General features: G+C 36.2%; 2 protein-coding genes and 1 pseudogene across 2 annotated transcripts; 2 read left to right on the forward strand and 1 right to left on the reverse strand.

Annotated features, from left to right (window-relative positions):
* Nucleotides 1-1048: 1048 nt before the first annotated feature.
* On the reverse strand, nt 1049-3466 carry LOC121761804 (agamous-like MADS-box protein AGL104). Its single transcript, XM_042157475.1, has 11 exons — nt 3282-3466; nt 3158-3211; nt 2902-2917; nt 2734-2804; nt 2599-2629; nt 2288-2349; nt 2099-2201; nt 1969-2016; nt 1558-1700; nt 1257-1441; nt 1049-1143 (listed from the first exon to the last, which is right to left on the reverse strand). Exons 1-11 carry the CDS (start codon nt 3464-3466, stop codon nt 1049-1051), a joined length of 993 nt encoding a protein of 330 aa, XP_042013409.1.
* A 5160-nt stretch (nt 3467-8626) lies between these two features.
* LOC121761240 lies at nt 8627-10919 on the forward strand (annotated as a pseudogene).
* Nucleotides 10920-14081: 3162 nt separating this feature from the next.
* Nucleotides 14082-17262, forward strand: LOC121761083 (cytochrome P450 81Q32-like). Its single transcript, XM_042156676.1, has 2 exons — nt 14082-15006; nt 16432-17262. Exons 1-2 carry the CDS (start codon nt 14101-14103, stop codon nt 17050-17052), a joined length of 1527 nt encoding a protein of 508 aa, XP_042012610.1. The 5' UTR covers nt 14082-14100; the 3' UTR covers nt 17053-17262.
* Nucleotides 17263-17682: the final 420 nt, after the last annotated feature.

A 17682-nucleotide genomic window follows, 5' to 3' on the forward strand; every position in this document is an offset into this window, starting at 1 on the left:
TAATAAATGGAGTTAAGTAGTGGAATGTGAGACCTCTTTGACTTTTAGAGTATTTTTGATATCCAAATATAGTAAGCAGGAAGAGTGACTCTTAATCGGGGACGGACCGAAATAGAAGAGAATGATTCTTAATCGGGACAGAGGGAGTACTATGTTATGTCCTAGGACATGCGCCACGCACCATGGGATGGGCCGCACCGTGCACCCACACACGGGTGACCGTCTTCATAAAGACAGTTTTCAACAAAACTAGAAACTATAGTTGTGTTAAATTTTGTTTTCGTACCCGAATCCACTATTTATTACTCCTTCCATTCGAGCAATCTTATGGCATTTATTTTTTAGTGTGTAAAGTTATAAGCGTGTCTTTCCCTCTCTTTACTTGGGCAGTAATAAGTGATGTCCTTCAAAACGGCTCGTTTATAAGGGGAAAGACACATAGAATGAGGGCACGGGGCCGAGAAACAAGAGATTCAAATAGTAAGCTTACTATACGTCAAAGTGAACGATTTAAGATGTTTGGAACGATCTAACAACGAATACGACTCATTCAAATAGTAAGCTTACTAGGAATTAAAAAGTCTAATTTATGTCAAAGTGAAAACAGTTTAAGATGTTTGAAACAATTTAACAAAGAATACGACTCATTCAAATAGTAAGCTTATTAGAAATTAAAATATCTACTTTTATGTCAAAATGAAAATGATTTAAGATGTTTGGAACATCCTAACAAAGAATACGACTCCCGATGAAGAAATATTAGTATCATCACAAAATCTCAATTTACACAATATGAACTAATAGCATAAAACATGTAGAGTGTAGGATGGTGGAGAGCTAAGATGCCCAAAAATAGAAGATGCAATGGCTGAAAATGCAAGAGGAATTCAAGAACAAGAGATTGGATAACATAAATTGTTTTAGCTGATGCATTATGTAACATCTACTTGAGATAAGATCTCGAAAAACTTAAATAACAATTAATCTACCGCTAACAAAGTCACGAGAGATCTTATTTCTATTGTTTGAATAAAATTGAGAAATCTTATCAAATATGATCATGATTCACTGGTGTAAGCTGTGATAGATACAGTTCAAGAAGCGCTCGTTCCCTCGGCTGCGCCGTCGGGAAAGGGTCATTTCCTGTAAAAAAAAAAAACATGACGCGTTAATTATGACATGTACTGATGAAATAAAATAAGAGTTGTTCGAAATAAAAATAAGAGTTGTTGCCTAATGGCCAAAGTTGAACAAACCTGTGGGGTACAAATCAGCCCACGGTGAGAGATTAACGTCGATGGCCGGTCCAAATTCAGACCGCTGCACGTCGTCCTCGATGCTGTGGCTCGGGCTCAAGTGGTTGTAGACGTGCACGCTTGGAGCGTGCACGAGAGTCAGGGATTGCGGGAGGATGTTGTCCATCCGTTGAGGAGGCTGGTCCCTGCACACGAATCAACTTCAACATATGATTCGAGTATTTGAAGGATCGGACGATTAGAATCGATCACTCCATTAATAAAAAAGTGTGACATATCAATTGTAACACTGATTAAGAACCTCATAGGAAGTAGGCCATTGGAGTCCAAGAAATTGAGGATTTGAGTTTGTGGATCTCTTTGTGGAAGCCAATCCAACACATTGTCTGGATTTCTTGCAGCCAAAACATTCATGTCTGTAGTTTGTGAGGGATAACTCATCACCTGAAACAATAGGGCGACGCGCGATAAGTGATTCGTATTTCTTGTTCGGACATTCCAAAGTAAGTGATGCATTTCCCATTTTGTCATAAATGAACCATTTAAATACCATTCTACTTTATTCTCTCTTATGTCGCCTAATTTGTTAACGTGTTATTTAACTTATTAAACGTCACTTTTCTTAATTTACGTGCCTAAAAGGGAATCATCAGTAACTTGTGGCGGAGGGAATATAATATAGTACTAACTATTTATAGAAATTCAAGAGCACCTGTGAAGATTGGGCACCAGGGGAGTTGTGCTGATCTTGCAAAACATGCTGTTGAGAAGAGGAGAAACTTCATTAACTTTACAAACACGAGATGTTGTGAATGACGACGACGATGAAGATGAAGACATACCTTTCGCAGCCTTATCTGCTTGAGATTTTCTTCCAAAACTTGCTCTCTATACTCAGCTTCACCACCCAATGTAGAAATCTCACAAAGCTCACTTTCATAAACCCTGCACATTTATTTATTTGCAATTTTCATCCCAATCCAAAAAAAATGAAGAAATTGGAAGAATAAAATACTTAAGCAACCAATCACCTTAATTTTTTCTCTGCATCTTCAAGTTGGTACCTGCATTTGAGCAATTCTTGCTGCATTTCCTGCAATTCAATCATCTCACTAATCAATTCTTGACATAAGAATAAATCAATCGTCAAATTTAAAATATACTCCCTCTGTCCAAAAAAAATAGGCACTGTACATTTTTAATTTTTAATTTACTAATAGATGGACTCATTCTCAACTGACAATAATGCAAATTTTTTTAAATAAAACTCAATCGCACCCAATATTGACTATTTTTAGTCGACGAAGAAAGTGCATTTCTATAGGAAAAAAATCAAACACACCTCAATCTGAGAATGCATCATGCTAGCATTGCTGGCAGGGCTGCTACACACAAAAAAAGGATTGTTAGATTTATAAATCAAAATTCCACAAATAAAATTAAAATTAACATGATATTTATTTTCTACAAATTCTACCCTGTAGCAGCAGCTTGATTATAATTTCGATCCGCTTCAGCTTTCAACTTTCCAATGGCCCTCTCTAGGTACTGCAAAAAATATCCACATAAACCAAAAAATCACAAAAAATTTTAAAAAAATTCTATATCACTAAAAAAAGATTTGTTCAAAAAGGAAACATGTTACCTCCTGGTTATGTAGCCTGTCCCATTGCATGAAAAAACAAAAACAAAAAAATCATTAGACACCACTAAAAATCCAATCTTGAAAACTACTTATGCTCACACAAAATTATACCCACCATTCCCAAGTTAATGAGTCATTTATTCAGAACAAGAATTTCAATAAAATAAAAAGGAATAAAAATACTAATTTAATTGACTCATTTGGGTTCAGACATTCGAAAAGGAATTAAGTAGAGAGTCGATCTAAATTAATTTACCTTCCTCTCTCATGTTCTGGGAGATTAACAAAGCGCGCCATGATCTCTTCGATGCTACAAAGAAACATTTAGATGAGAGAAAGATTGGAGAAAGGAGAGAGATTTGAGGGGATTGGAAAAGAACCTTGTGTTACCGGAGAAGATGCTGACCCTACCAGAAGGGGAAAACATGATGAGGGCAACGTCAACATCACAAAGCACAGATAGTTCATAGGCTTTCTTAATCAGTCCATTTCTTCTCTTTGAGAAAGTGACCTGCCTATTTGTAGTGTTCTCAATTTTCTTGATTTGGAGCTTCACTCTCCCCATCACTAAATTAGCACTACTAACTTCTTAAATTAGCAAACATACATATATATATATAAATCTATGTGTTTGAAAGAAGAGAAAAGAAAGAATGGGATGGGAGATGATTAATGAAGAGTGGAGAGAGAGAGAAAGAGATGGGAATGGTGAGGAGATGAAGTGTGTCAGTCAGGCCAAAGGTGACGGCAGAGAGAGAGAAGGAAAGGCGGTGTATATGTATATCTATTGGTGATGAGAGAGAATGGAGGGTTTGTTAGAGAAGATGCAAATTTCAGACACGTACCAATTCATGCTCATACATGCCACCGTTGCACTATTAAATCAATTGCTCCACTCCCTAAATATTAAGGATTTTTTAGTGAAAATGAGTTATAATATGAAGTAAATAATCGCGGGATGAGAATATAAATATGCAATCCAAGTTTGTTTCTAGAAATAATAATATCAAAATAATGTTTTTTGGTATTTTTTTCGATAAAAAATTGTTGGTGGGGAGGCGACATCTCCGAGCGACCGTAACCAAAAATTAGGGTATCCACTGTGGCATGGACGCGGCTATAGCCGCGTCCACGGGCGTGCGGCGAGCGGGCTATAGCGGAGGGCGCGGGCGGACGGCGAAATCGGGGCGGTAGGGGGGCGGACGGGCTTCAGCCGGCTCCGGGGCGAGGACGCGGCGAGATGGGCGAGGACGCGGCTATAGCCGCGGCGCCTATAGTGGCGGCGCCGACCGCCGCGGCTATAGCCGATTTTTTTTTTTACATTTTAATTCACCTATAAATACACCCCACTCCATTCATTATTTTCACACCATTCCAACTCTATATCTATAAAAATTTCTACTTCGTATAGTCGTGTTCTTCTAATTACGTATAGCCCGATAAATTTGTTCATAATTACTTGAAATATTATAAAATGAAAATTGATTATAAAATTTGGGGGCCATTGGAGGTGTCCACTATAGTGGCGGAAATAGAATTTTGGGGCTATGAAGTATGAACAATAAAACTAGGGCTATGGACAAAAACTGGGGCGGGGCTATTGGGCGTGTCTGCCTTATAGTGGACACTCTAATGCTACGACGGAGGCGACCGCGACCCTAAATCATTATTATATTCCTATTTCAGTATTATACTTTAATTTAATCGTGATGGATTGAGAACATAATTTTGAAAGTCTCTATTGAATGAATGATCGTGGAGTTCGGGATAAAAATGTAATTTTACAATATCAATGTAAACAAAAAATTTTCAAAACGAACACTTTTTAATATATTTTTTTTAAAGAAAATATTCACCGGTCAAAGCGGCAACTGGTTTATAGTCCTCTACATGAAAATTCAGTCATTTTAACAATTTGACGGGAGCAATTACCCTCTAAAACATGATTGTATCTCTATTAAGCATTATCCTTAAATATACAATATTTTTTCTATCGTTATATTTGATGTATTTATTTGGACAAGTGATTTTTAAATGAGGTCTATAGTCCAATGAAGAGATAACAAAGTTGAAAAGGGAAGATAAGGAATAAAGGTATAAGATATTACATGTGATGTTTTTGCCTAGAAAAATGATTCGGTTATAATGGGCGTCATTTACATTGGAAAATAAATTTATAATTTTATTAAAAAAAAGTTTTTATTTTATAGTATGTGATATTTCTATTCTTTTTGTAGTTAAGAGAGGGGGTCACATTATATATTAACAGCAAAGATCATCTTTTTCTTTTTTACAAATGAAATTTGATTTATTCTCATTGAATAGTTAAACGAGTATTTGTTAGAATGCACATTTAATTTTATAATGGTAATAAATAAATATATTGCTACACGTTACCTATTATAAAAAAAGTACTACTAACATACTTCTATTACAAATAAAGTGATAAAAATCTATGAGTTCCATCTTAAAACCAATTGATGATAAGAGGAGAGGTCCATGAGACTTATATAGTTGATTAAGCTCTTTGTGTACACCGATGTGAGATATTATTATATTCATTTTTATATTTCAATCGCCAACACCCTCCCTCAAACCCTTGAAACTTGGAGGGGTTGGACTTTTTTATGATCGATTGGACAATCGGCCCAATTTTTTTCGATCGGTTGAACCACTGGCCCAAATTTTCAGCCCAGTTATACTGCTGGGTCAGTCATTTTTTTTCGATTTCAGCCCAGATATACTGCTGGGTCAGTTAAATATGACCCACAGTCGGTGACCCGCTCTGATACTATGATAGAAATCCATGGGTTCCATCTTAAAACCAATTGGTGATAAGAGGAGAGCCCCATGAGACTTATATAGTGGATTAAGCTCTTTGTGTACACCGATGTGAAATATTATTATATTCATTTTTATGTTTCAATTGTCAACATAAAGACCCTTTGGGTTATATATATGTATTTACTATACATAAATATCTAATGTAAAATTTGATTAGGCAAAATATTGAATAAAAGAAATTGGTCAAATTTAATGTAGATCAAATCTCATGGGTCATGGCAATCAGTGCCTTCATGAAACTCGAAGAGTTGTAGTGGTATTATTTTGGTTGGAGATCGAAATGCAACAATTTTTATTTGTTAATTAAAGAAAGCGTCACCCACACGGATAGAATTTCATTAATATCAAAAGATTAAATACGAGAACTTAAGAGATAGAATTTTATAAATATTAGTAGTATGGATTAAATAAAATAATTTATTTTAAAATACTAATCTATATAATATCCACAATGTCCTCGTTGGTAAAGATCGAATAGAACAAAATATTCGAACAAACTATTAAAGATGGAACTCATTTGATCTACAAATTCCATATATATTGTTTTACACAAGTTACATGTGAGAAATGAGAAGTTTCCTTTCATTGAAATTTGTAATACAATAACATAATTAGTAAGATGTTTCTTCACTTGCAGAGTTCGAATTAGAAAACCGACTAGAAGGTAAATGTAAAAGTGTTTTGTTATTTTTTAATATAAATACTTCATTATTATGACAATTTTATTTTCACCATAAAACGTGATGCCGTTATTAAACGACCGCTTAGAAGTAAACATGATTCTATATATTAAACTATATTAAAATAAAATATTCATGTTTGATAGATTCATCGACGCGTGTTACAATTATTCGGCTCAGTATCTAGCTATCTCCTTTTTACATATTCTAGTGACAAAATAATGTATAAATTAATTGAAATAGGATGATCCTTTCCTAGAATTAATAAATTAATTTAGTGAATCTACAACCACGCCTTCATCAAATAAGACGAGGCCAAGTGTCAAAGCATTTTATACAACATCATAAAAAAAATTCACTAAGCTTATGTGTATAGTAAAATGATTAGGCCTAATTATAAACTCATGGTTGCTGATCAGTGGTCAAAATAGACCTTAAAAAAGGTTTGCCTACTGTATTTATTAAGAAAAGACCACATCTAACATCTAACTTTTTGAGTTGAGTCCACCTTTATATTTTTTTAGTTAAAGTTTTAGTTTTTAAAATTGAGCTCTACGCTAATTTATGTGGTGTATATTGTTGATTTTTCCTTGCAAATTTCATCGCTCATGACCTAGAAAGTTAATGACAAAACAAACAGAGAGCTCAGATCATTGGTAAGGCTACAAAAATTATGGTTTTGTTTTCATTTATAAATACAACATCAAATAATCACAATTCATATACTCCACTTTTTATATATGTCCCATCTTAATTAAAGTATTTCTTTCGGAACATAAATTAAAAAGATATGTTAAATAAAATAAATGAAGATAAAGTTAAGTAAAGTAACGGAAATAAAATAGAGTAAAGTAAAAGGATAAATAATAAAATAAGAGTGATTAGATGTTTTGTTTTTAATTAAAAATAAATTACTTAACTAAGTTAGAACATCATGTAAAAGAATATGACTCAACTGAGTTGTGTTAAATAGAGTACATTTTTAGGAATTGCAATTATATATTTTGTTGTTATTTAATTTAATGTGTTTTTTGGAATTATAATTATGCAATTTTCAATATTTCAAGTTATTTATTTATTTCAAGGATTATTTTGATCGGAAATGAAGGAACAAAGGTAGCGAAAGTAGGGAGTTGAGTGTTGAATGATTAACCTCGTTTTCTGCGAACTGAAACTGAAACTCCCACGATTCCTTCACACGTGGCGCTCTCCTACCACTCCGCCGCCCACAGTTTTATCTCTACTTTCCCGGGGTTTTTCCTTTTCAACTGCTTTTTTACGTTTTATCTCTAAGGTTGAAAGTTTCGATTGGATCACAAGATAAGAAAATATTTATGAATTAAGTGTAAGAAAAAGAAAAAAATTAATTATTTTAAATTTTGTTAAAAAAGAAATGGATCAATAGAATTATCAAAAAATGAATAAGATCTGCTAATGAGATGAGGGAGTATATTCTTATTCTACTTGCATAATTGGAGCAGATTTAGTAAATTTATTTTGAATTTTGGAATGGGCGTTTTATCAAACACTTGGTGTGCAACCAAGTTTGTACCACTTCTTGCTCTCACCATTCCAAAGAAAACACAAATTGTTCACCACTCCAGATTGTTCACAATTAGCACTACAATTAAGCTGATTGTTCACCATTCCAGATTTTTCATCATCTCAAACTTCATCACTTCAACTTCAACATATAAACAAACATTACAATAATAAAGAAACAAAATCAAAACTTCACAACACTATCTAATTTATGTATGGCTCGATTTTTTTTATCGATTGATGCCAAAATCAAGCGAAAACTGTCACTTTCGGCCTCACCCAGCGACGGCGAAGAAGTGTCACCGCTGTCGTCTTCGTCGATGGAGTCAATTGGTTCGCACCACTTGAAAAGGTGCAATCTTTTCTCTCACAAACAAAGTAGAGCTTCCCCCCTTTAAGATTTGCCATGGCTTTTCACGATTCAGAGTGAAGCAAGTTTCTTGCAATTGCAAGACTCGTACCGGCATCGGAGGTCGCGTCGGCCGCAACTCTCGCGGGAACCTCTGCTGCACAACGAACGCTCCATACCTGATGACCTTGGGTTCATCGGTGAAAACAAGAAGAATGAAGTGGAAAAATGAAGAAGATGAAACGCGTATATTTTTAAGAATAATATTTTTTTATTTTCTAAATAATTAAACAATGTAAACAATATACGTAATTGGGTCAAAATTGGCTTAATAGTTGTTGACCCTTTAATTATCACAACGCCGTCTATTTTGGACTGATTTCGGCCCGATTTCAAATGTTTGGGATGTAATAATTCAAAACATAATGTTTAGGATTAAAATCGTAAAATCGCGAACCTCTACCTTCTTTTAGCACGAGGATTTGAGTCTTAAATTTACATATTTGCCAACTTTGCTCTATATATTTGTATGTAGTAGCAACACATCATACCTTCATCTTCACACACAACACTCCCACAAAACACAACCATGGAATTCTCACTCTCACATTTCCTCTTCATCTCCTCTCTCCTATCCTTTCTCTATATACTATTTCGCCCAATTCTCCTCACAAAAACCCTAAATCTCCCTCCAAGTCCAATTTTGGTCCTCCCAATCATAGGCCATATGTACCTCTTCAAGAAGCCCTTGCACCAAACCCTAGCAAAAATCTCCCAAAAACACGGTCCCATCGTGCTCCTCCGGTTCGGCTCCCGCCCCGTCCTCGTCGTCTCCTCCCCCTCCGCAGCCGAGGAATGCTTCACCAAAAACGACGCCGTCTTCGCCAACCACCCCCTCCTTTTGGCGGGAAAACACCTCGGCTACGGCTACATATGATGGTGATGGTGATGGTGATGATCGGAGGGAAGCAATACTACGACGGCGTTTCGGAGGACTCGGAGGAGCGGACGAGGTTCAAGGAGATCGTGGCGGAGAGTTTCAAGGTGAGCGGCGCCACCAATATCGGGGATTTTGTGCCGGTTTTGAGGTGGATTGGAATGGATAAGATCGAAAGCAAGCTGAAGGAGTTGCAGGTGAAGACAGATAATTTCATGCAGGATTTGATCGATGAACATAGAAGAAGCAAATCGGAGAAGAAGAAACAGATGAATTCAACGTTGATCGATGTGCTTTTGGAGCTACAAGAGAACGGTCCCCAAAATTACAAAGATGAAATCATCAGAGGGATGATGCAGGTATATACGGTTATCTTTTCGACACGTAATTTAAGAAAGTGATACTCCCTCCGTCCAAGATAATTCGTCTCACTTTAATCTGGCACGAGTTTTAAGAAATTTAATGAAAAGTGAGTTGAAAAAAGTTAGTGGAATGTGAGCCCTACTTTTATATATTAGTTTTACAATAAAATATGAGTATGAATGAGTTAGTAGAATATGCAGTCCGTTACCAAAAATGATAAAAAGGGAAATGAGACAAATTATGTGGGAAGGACCGAAATGAAAAAATAGAACAAATTATCTAGGACGGAATTACTCCCTCCATCCCGGCTAAGATGACACATTTCTTAGTCGGCACGAGATTTTAGGAGTTATTGGTTAATGTATTTAATCGGAGAGAGAAAATATGAGTGTAAGTATTAAAATAGAGTGAGAAAGAAAGATGAATATTTAAATAGGAGTAAGAAAAAGTGGTTGGGTGTATTAATTGGAGAGAGAAAGTTACCAAAAAGGAAATGTGTCATCTTAGTTGGGACAAACTAAAAAGGAAAAAGTGTTATCTTAAGTGGAACGGAGGGAGTAGTTAAGTAGATATAGAAGAAACTACAATTTATGAATTTTAAATGGCACGATTTACGATCTACAGGTGATGCTGTCAGCCGGTACAAACACGTCAGCATCGACAATGGAATGGGCCCATCGCTCTTACTTAACAATCCGGACGCACTGACCAAGGCGCAAGCAGAGATTGACCGTCAGATTGGTCATTCTCGGCTTGTTGACGACTCCGACCTCCCTCACCTGCCCTATCTACAAGCGGTCATAAAAGAAACATTTCGTGTGTGCCCGGTCGGGCCGATGCTCGTGCCTTACGAATTGTCAAAGGTCTGCACAGTCGGGGGGTACAGAGTGCCCAGTGGGACGATGTTGTTTGTGAATGCGTGGGCCATACAAAGGGATCCGAAGATATGGCAGGATCCGACGAAGTTTAAGCATGAGAGATTCTTTGATTTTGATGGGAAGAAGGAATTGTCATATGCATCGATGCCATTTGGATATGGGAGGAGAGGGTGCCCGGGCGAGAGCCTGGCGTTACGTGTCGTTGGCCTAGTCCTCGCGTCGCTCATTCAGTGCTTTGAATGGGAGCGACTTGATGATGAGATGGTGGATTTGACCGGAGCACCGGAGCTTAGCATGCCCAAGGCTCAGCCGCTCGTGGCCAGATGTAGGCCACGCGCGGCAGAATTGCTTCAATATATTTGAACTAAATTAATGGAAGCTAATATGTAATTTATATTGTGTTTATACTACCTTTTGAAAAATGTTTATAGTTTGTTTCTACTTGCAAAATAATTTAAAATGTTTGTTTATGTTCCATTTGTAAATATTGGAATTGTTTTGTACATATCTCTTTCATTGGTAGTTGGAGAAATAGTCATAAGAATACAAAAGCCAACAAATTCTGCAATAACATATTTTCAATGAAAATGTGCATTTATTTAAGAAGCAAATTTTGAGAAACTAAAAAGAAAGACCTCACATTTAAGAAAATCGAACAAAATTGCTACTAAAATAAATGCAGTCAATTAACTCTGGTACCACAATAGTTAAAATATTTACAGTGGATCATTCATTATAAAATAAATTTAAAGGTTGTAGAACAAAAGACTTGAATCTGAGACCTTTACTCTTTAACATTAACTTCTCTATCACTTGATCAACTAACAATCATTCATATTTGTTGTGACGTGCGACGCCGGGGTAAAATAGTCCCGATTTACAAAAGCGTAGTAGGATATTACATGTTACAACTAGAATTACAAATCTTTACCGATACGAGATTGAACATTAAGTTTATTGACCTCAAAAGCAACTAAAATTAATTAAAATTAAGTTATTGGATAACTTTTGATTTCCAGTTTCCACTATCCATTTTGCATACATTAATTCTTGATTCTTGATGTCCAAATCCATAAGTAGCACTTTCTCTCAAATCGCACTTGGAGTTCAACAATACTCATATTTTATTCTTCAAATAGTATTTTTTTATGGTTAGGAATTCAATTGGAGTTTTACCAAATCAAAGCAAAGAATTCAATTTATTTGACCCTCCGAATTATTTACTAATGGTATGTTCTGACTCAAGGAAAATGATGTAAAAAATATAATGTCACCATTATTACTATTTTCAATTGTTATTATGGTCGATAATATTTTTTCAGGCAAGAAGGAAAAATATCGGCCACCCTACATCCCATTTTCCCTTGTTTTCACTCCAATCCATGTAAAAGTTTTAACTAAATAATAATCTGATATTTAGAACATGAAATTAAAAAGGTGGGAAATGGGAATTAATTAACCATAAACTTTGAGATAATTTTCCCCATATTTTCTTATTTGTCATTTGATAACTTTATAATTAAAGATATCGTCTCCTAAGGTTAATTTGCTAATTAATACACAAACTTTTATCTCTTTTTTTTATATAAATTTCATATAGTACATTTTCCGTTTTTAAAATAGTTGTATTTATGGATGGTATGATAGAAAATGATTAAAGGATGAAGTAGACGAAAAAAAGGAAAAAATAGTTTTAAATTTTCCATTAATAAAAATAAGACTAATTTTGAGAGGGATAAGAAAATAAAATGAAACATTGAAAATATTTTTTATGCCCCTAAGAGTAAATTATAATAATATAAAAAATTGTAAAGTAAAATATAATTAAAAAAAAGTCGTAGCCACCTTTGTTGACAAATACGTCTGAAGTTTATATCATGCTTTTGCATTTCATAAGAAAAATTAAGAAGACTCGTGTCGTACGTTTACTTTACGATTGGACAGTGTCCAAGGTTTATCTCCACTTTTTTATTTTCAGTACTTTTTTTTATTAATTTAACTTCATTCGGGTGACCAATAAATAATCTACTCCCCCCTTCCTCATTTTTAGTAATTTTATATTAGATACAAGTATTAAGAAAAGTAAAAAAATATTTGAAAAAATTAGTAAAATATAAATTTTAATTTTATATATAAATTTCATAATAAATATGAGTGGAATAAGTTATTGTAATATGGGGCTATTTATGGTAAAAGAGTGAAAATGAACAATAAATAGAGGACACATGGAAATAATAAAAGTGGAAAAAGAATGATAGAGGAAGTGAATATATAATTTTTTTACTTCGCCGTTGTCATAAAAGCCACTGTAATTAATTAATGAAATATAAACGCAATTCGTGACATAATGGAGATATTTAATTACTATATTTTGTGAAAATGTAAAAGGCTGTAGTCGTATTGATCACACTTGTGACTTTTTTTTTTAATCTTAAAATATATAGAGAAACATATGACTTCACATGCATCGCTAAACATACATATACATTCTACTCAAAATGGGTAAAAAATCACATGTTTAATTAATTCGTTTATGTTAGTGATTATTTATGTTATTTTACCTACACAAGTACAAGCTATATTTATCCAATATAACAACTTTAATTAATAAAACATAATCTTATTTAATTTATTTAAAAATTATTAATCCATCAAACATATGTACTGGTCTGGTGACCAAAAGGAAACGTAATTTCACATCAATTACGTCTTCCATAAGGTAATAATTTTCTTTCCATTATTTTGTCTTAGTGTAGCAATATTAGTACCACACTCAAACTTTTCTACACCTTCGAGGTAAAGAACAATAAAATTCTTCTAGATGCATGACGAGAAATTTCAAAAATTTAATGAAGTCTTCGAGAATACGTAATATTCTCAAATTTCTTATTGATGCCAACAAAACGTTCAAAAAAAATTAATACCAATATGATTTAGTTTGGATACTATACATTTCCAACAATAGAATAACTTTATCTCTTGAGCTTCTAGATTATGTTTAACCATAAATTGATTTATTAACAAAAAATATTAAACATAGGATCCAACCACCATGACCATACTTCTTGTCGCTTAGTCATAATCTTTCCTATTTCTGAATCATTTAGGAAACTAAAATTATAGGATCCGACACAATAAAGAATGTTGTCCTTGACATAGGAAGACAGAAGCAGTGCAACAACAGCAACCACTATAGCAATAGAAGGTGGACAAAAAATAGAAGTGAACCACTGTTCGAAGAATAAAAAAAGAAACATGAGATCAACGACAACTCCAAATGTCGAATTAATTGTATTTCCGATTCTCATAAGCTGACGGTAGGACCAATCGAGCTCTCGACCCCACCTGAACCCGCCATTAAGTATATATATTTACACTTGCTAGAAACTACACTTTTTTGGATTATCATTACTACCATACCTTTAACCCAAACCACACCCATTAACTTTTCTAACCCTTATTAGACCGGCAATGGAATCAATCTACCCCACCTGAGCCCACACCTAAAGCCAACCACTCCATTGATTTTTCCAACACACCCAAACCAAAATAAATACCCCTCCCACACCAAAAAAAAAGAACTAAATCCCACTCCACTTCAAAAAAATGGAAGCACTAAATCTAGTACTATATCTCCCACTCATATATGCCCTCTACATTTTCACAAAACACCTTCTCCACAAGCTCCAAAACCTCCCCCCTTCCCCCCTCCTCTCCTTCCCCCTCCTCGGCCACCTCCCCCTCCTCAAAAAGCCCCTCTACCGCTCCCTCGCCGCCATCTCCGCCCGCCACGGCCCCGTCGTCCTCCTCCAGTTCGGCTCCCGCCCCGTCCTCGTCGTCTCCTCCCCCTCCGCCGCCGAGGACTGCCTCTCCAAAAACGACGTCGTCTTCGCCAACCGCCCCAAACTCCTCGCCGGAAAGCACATCGGCTACGACTACACCTCCCTCGCGTGGACCTCGTACGGAGACCACTGGCGGAACCTCCGCAAGGTCTCCTCCATCGAGGTCCTGTCCGCCCACCGCCTGCAGCTCCTGCACGGCATCCGGGTAGACGAGGTCCGAACCATGGTCCGGGCCTCGTCCCGAGCCTCTGCAGAGCAGAGGCTCGTGGACATGAAGGCGGCGTTTTTCGAGCTGACGATGAACGTGATGATGAGGATGATTGCGGGGAAGAGGTATTATGGAGAGAACGTGGAGGAGGTGGAGGAGGCGCGGCGGTTCAGGGAGATCGTGACGGAGACGCTGCGGCTGGCGGCGTCGCATTTGGGGGATTTTGTGCCGGCGGCGAGGTGGCTGGGGGTGGGAGGGGTGGAGAAGGGGATGGTGGAGCTGCAGAAGAAGAGGAATGTGTTTATGCAGGAGCTGGTGGAGGAGAGGAAGAGGAGGTTTAGGAGCTACGGCGGCGGAGAAGGGGAGGAAGGGAGGATGAAGACGATGATTGAGATGTTGCTAGCGTTGCAGGAGAAGGAGCCTGAGTATTATACTGATGCCATCATAAGAAGCCTAATGCTGGTATTTTTTCTGTCCTTTTAAATAAAAATATTTTTCTTTTTCTCATTATTGTGTGTTATTGTTATTAATTTTTTCAATTCTCATATAATGGAGTATGAACTAATTGATAGTACTCCCTCCGTCTCAACTAAGATGACATGTTTTCATTTTTAGTCTGTTCCAAATAAGATGATCCATTTCTATTTATAGAAGTTTTCTCTTTTCAATTAATGCACTCAGCTATTTTTTCTCACTCCAATTAAAATATTCAATTTTCTTTCTCTCTCCATTTTAATACTTCTACCCATATTTTCTTTCTCCAATTTCACCCCTTTATCAATAACTCATAAAATTCTATGTTGGCCAAAAGTATTTCTATCTTTAGTTAGGACAAAGGGAATAATAGTACATAAGAACAATAAATGCAAAAATTTAATGTGATATGATAGTTGTGTATATATATGTGGTATAACATGTGAAACTAGAGTCTAGAACAAACACGGCATAGTGTATGTAAATTGATTCGAGTGCCAAGATTAATTGATATGATCATATGAGTAGAAAGTGAGATGTGAATAACTTATTCTAACTTCGACTTTTATAATATGCTAGTCAAAGTTGGGGTCCTACTGAAGGAAAAACACTATGAAAAGATGGGAGTATAATAAGAAAGGAATCAAGATCCATTAATCACTCAAATTATAAATAATTTTAGTCATATGTTTGGTAGGCGTGATGTCTACATAATGTTTTTATAGAGCACACCTATACGATTAGATACACACGTGTCACCAATATCTAACACAAGACCAAGACTGATTTAGATAAGACTCACTAGTATTAGTTCTATAGGTTTATTATTTCTACTCAAATATTAAAATATAATTTTTATTTCTATCTTAATTTATTTTAGCTTAAACATTCATATTTGTTTAATAATAGTATAGTGGAGTAGTATTATAGTATTTCATATAGTTCTAAATAATTACACGATTATGTATACTACAATTTAAAAGATCATATATACTAAATAACTTAACCGCCTAGTATTATTTAATACTACTATATATAATTAAAATTCAAAATAAACGACAAATAAAAAAGGCATGAAAAAAGTACGGCCCATCCAGCCTACCAGTGAGCCTGAAGTTGATGGGCCAATATTATGGACATGGGCTGACGAGGCTTAATCTGGGATGGGCCGTTCCAGCCTACTCAACCTTTGGCATAACAAAATAAGAAGCCCATTTGGCAACATCCATGACTTACCCAACTTCTACGACTTCAGTTAAATAAGATAGATATATTTCTTCGTCCGCGAATAGGAGTCCACGTGTAAATTGACACCAACTAATATCTAAATATATTTTATTTCATATGTTATTCTTGGTCAATTATTTCTACATTCTAATTTTACTAATTGAAGAATTCTTGGCCTCTACTTAGGTGATGTTAATCGCCGGCACTGACACATCCGCCGGAACGATGGAATGGGCCCTCTCTCTCCTCCTCAACCACCCCCAAGCCCTTCGAAAAGCCCAAGCCGAGATCGACGACCGTGTCGGCCACGACCGCCTCCTCGACGAGGCCGACATCGCCGACCTCCCGTACCTCAGGTGCATCATCAACGAGACGCTCCGCATGTTCCCTGCCGGCCCGCTGTTGATCCCCCACGAGTCCTCCAGCGAGTGCGTCGTCGGCGGGTACCGCGTCCCCGCCGGCACGATGCTGCTGGTGAACGCGTGGGCCATGCACAATGACCCCAAGAACTGGGACGAGCCCCGCGAGTTCCGGCCGGAGCGGTTCGAGAAGCTCGACGGCTTCCGGGATGGATTCCGGCTGATGCCGTTCGGGGCCGGGAGGCGTGGCTGCCCCGGCGAGCCCCTCGCCGTGCGCATGGTGGCGCTCGGGTTGGGCACGCTTATTCAGTGCTTTGATTGGGAGAGGCCCGGGAAGGAGCTGGTCGATATGACCGAGGGTGCCGGGTTGTCGATGCCGAGGGCGACGCCGTTGATGGCGTACTGCAGAGCCCGGCCTGTAATGGCTGGACTTCTAGCTAGTATTTAAAAAGGAATGTTGAGAATGATAGTATATGTTAGAAATTTCATAGCACTTAAAATGAAACACTTTTTAAATGATAAATTTTAGTATTAATAGGTCGAGAGTTCAACTCATCTAAAGTAAGTAAGGGTATATAAGTATGCAATTTGCCGATTTTCCATCGAGTTTATGTATTTATGTGTGATTATTTATATTCATATTGCATAAGTTGTAGTATGTTCGTTTTAGGATTTAATTTTATGGGCTTGGAGATGGAAATAAAATTTTCTCTATACACAGTCACATAACCGCTGCCGGTAGTCCGTTCATAAGTAATTATGAAAACTACATTTAGTTGACAATTTTATATGCGTATGAAGTTTATTTTAAACTTTCGGTTTTCAATTAATTTTGAATATATTCTACTTCATATCAATTGTGTTACCAATAATCTATATAATCATATACGCAAATATAATTAATTAGTGAAATATAAACGTAATTTGTGACATCATGCAGATATGAATTATGATTCACACAATTAACATGAATTATGATTCACACAATTATATTAATGTGTATATAGTATTCACTTACGTGTGTGAATCCCATGCTCCGATTAAAATATACTCGTGTCACATGCGTCGTTTATTTTTT

This window comes from Salvia splendens, chromosome 13 (assembly GCF_004379255.2).
Source record: "Salvia splendens isolate huo1 chromosome 13, SspV2, whole genome shotgun sequence".
NCBI classification, from domain to species: Eukaryota; Viridiplantae; Streptophyta; class Magnoliopsida; order Lamiales; family Lamiaceae; genus Salvia; species Salvia splendens.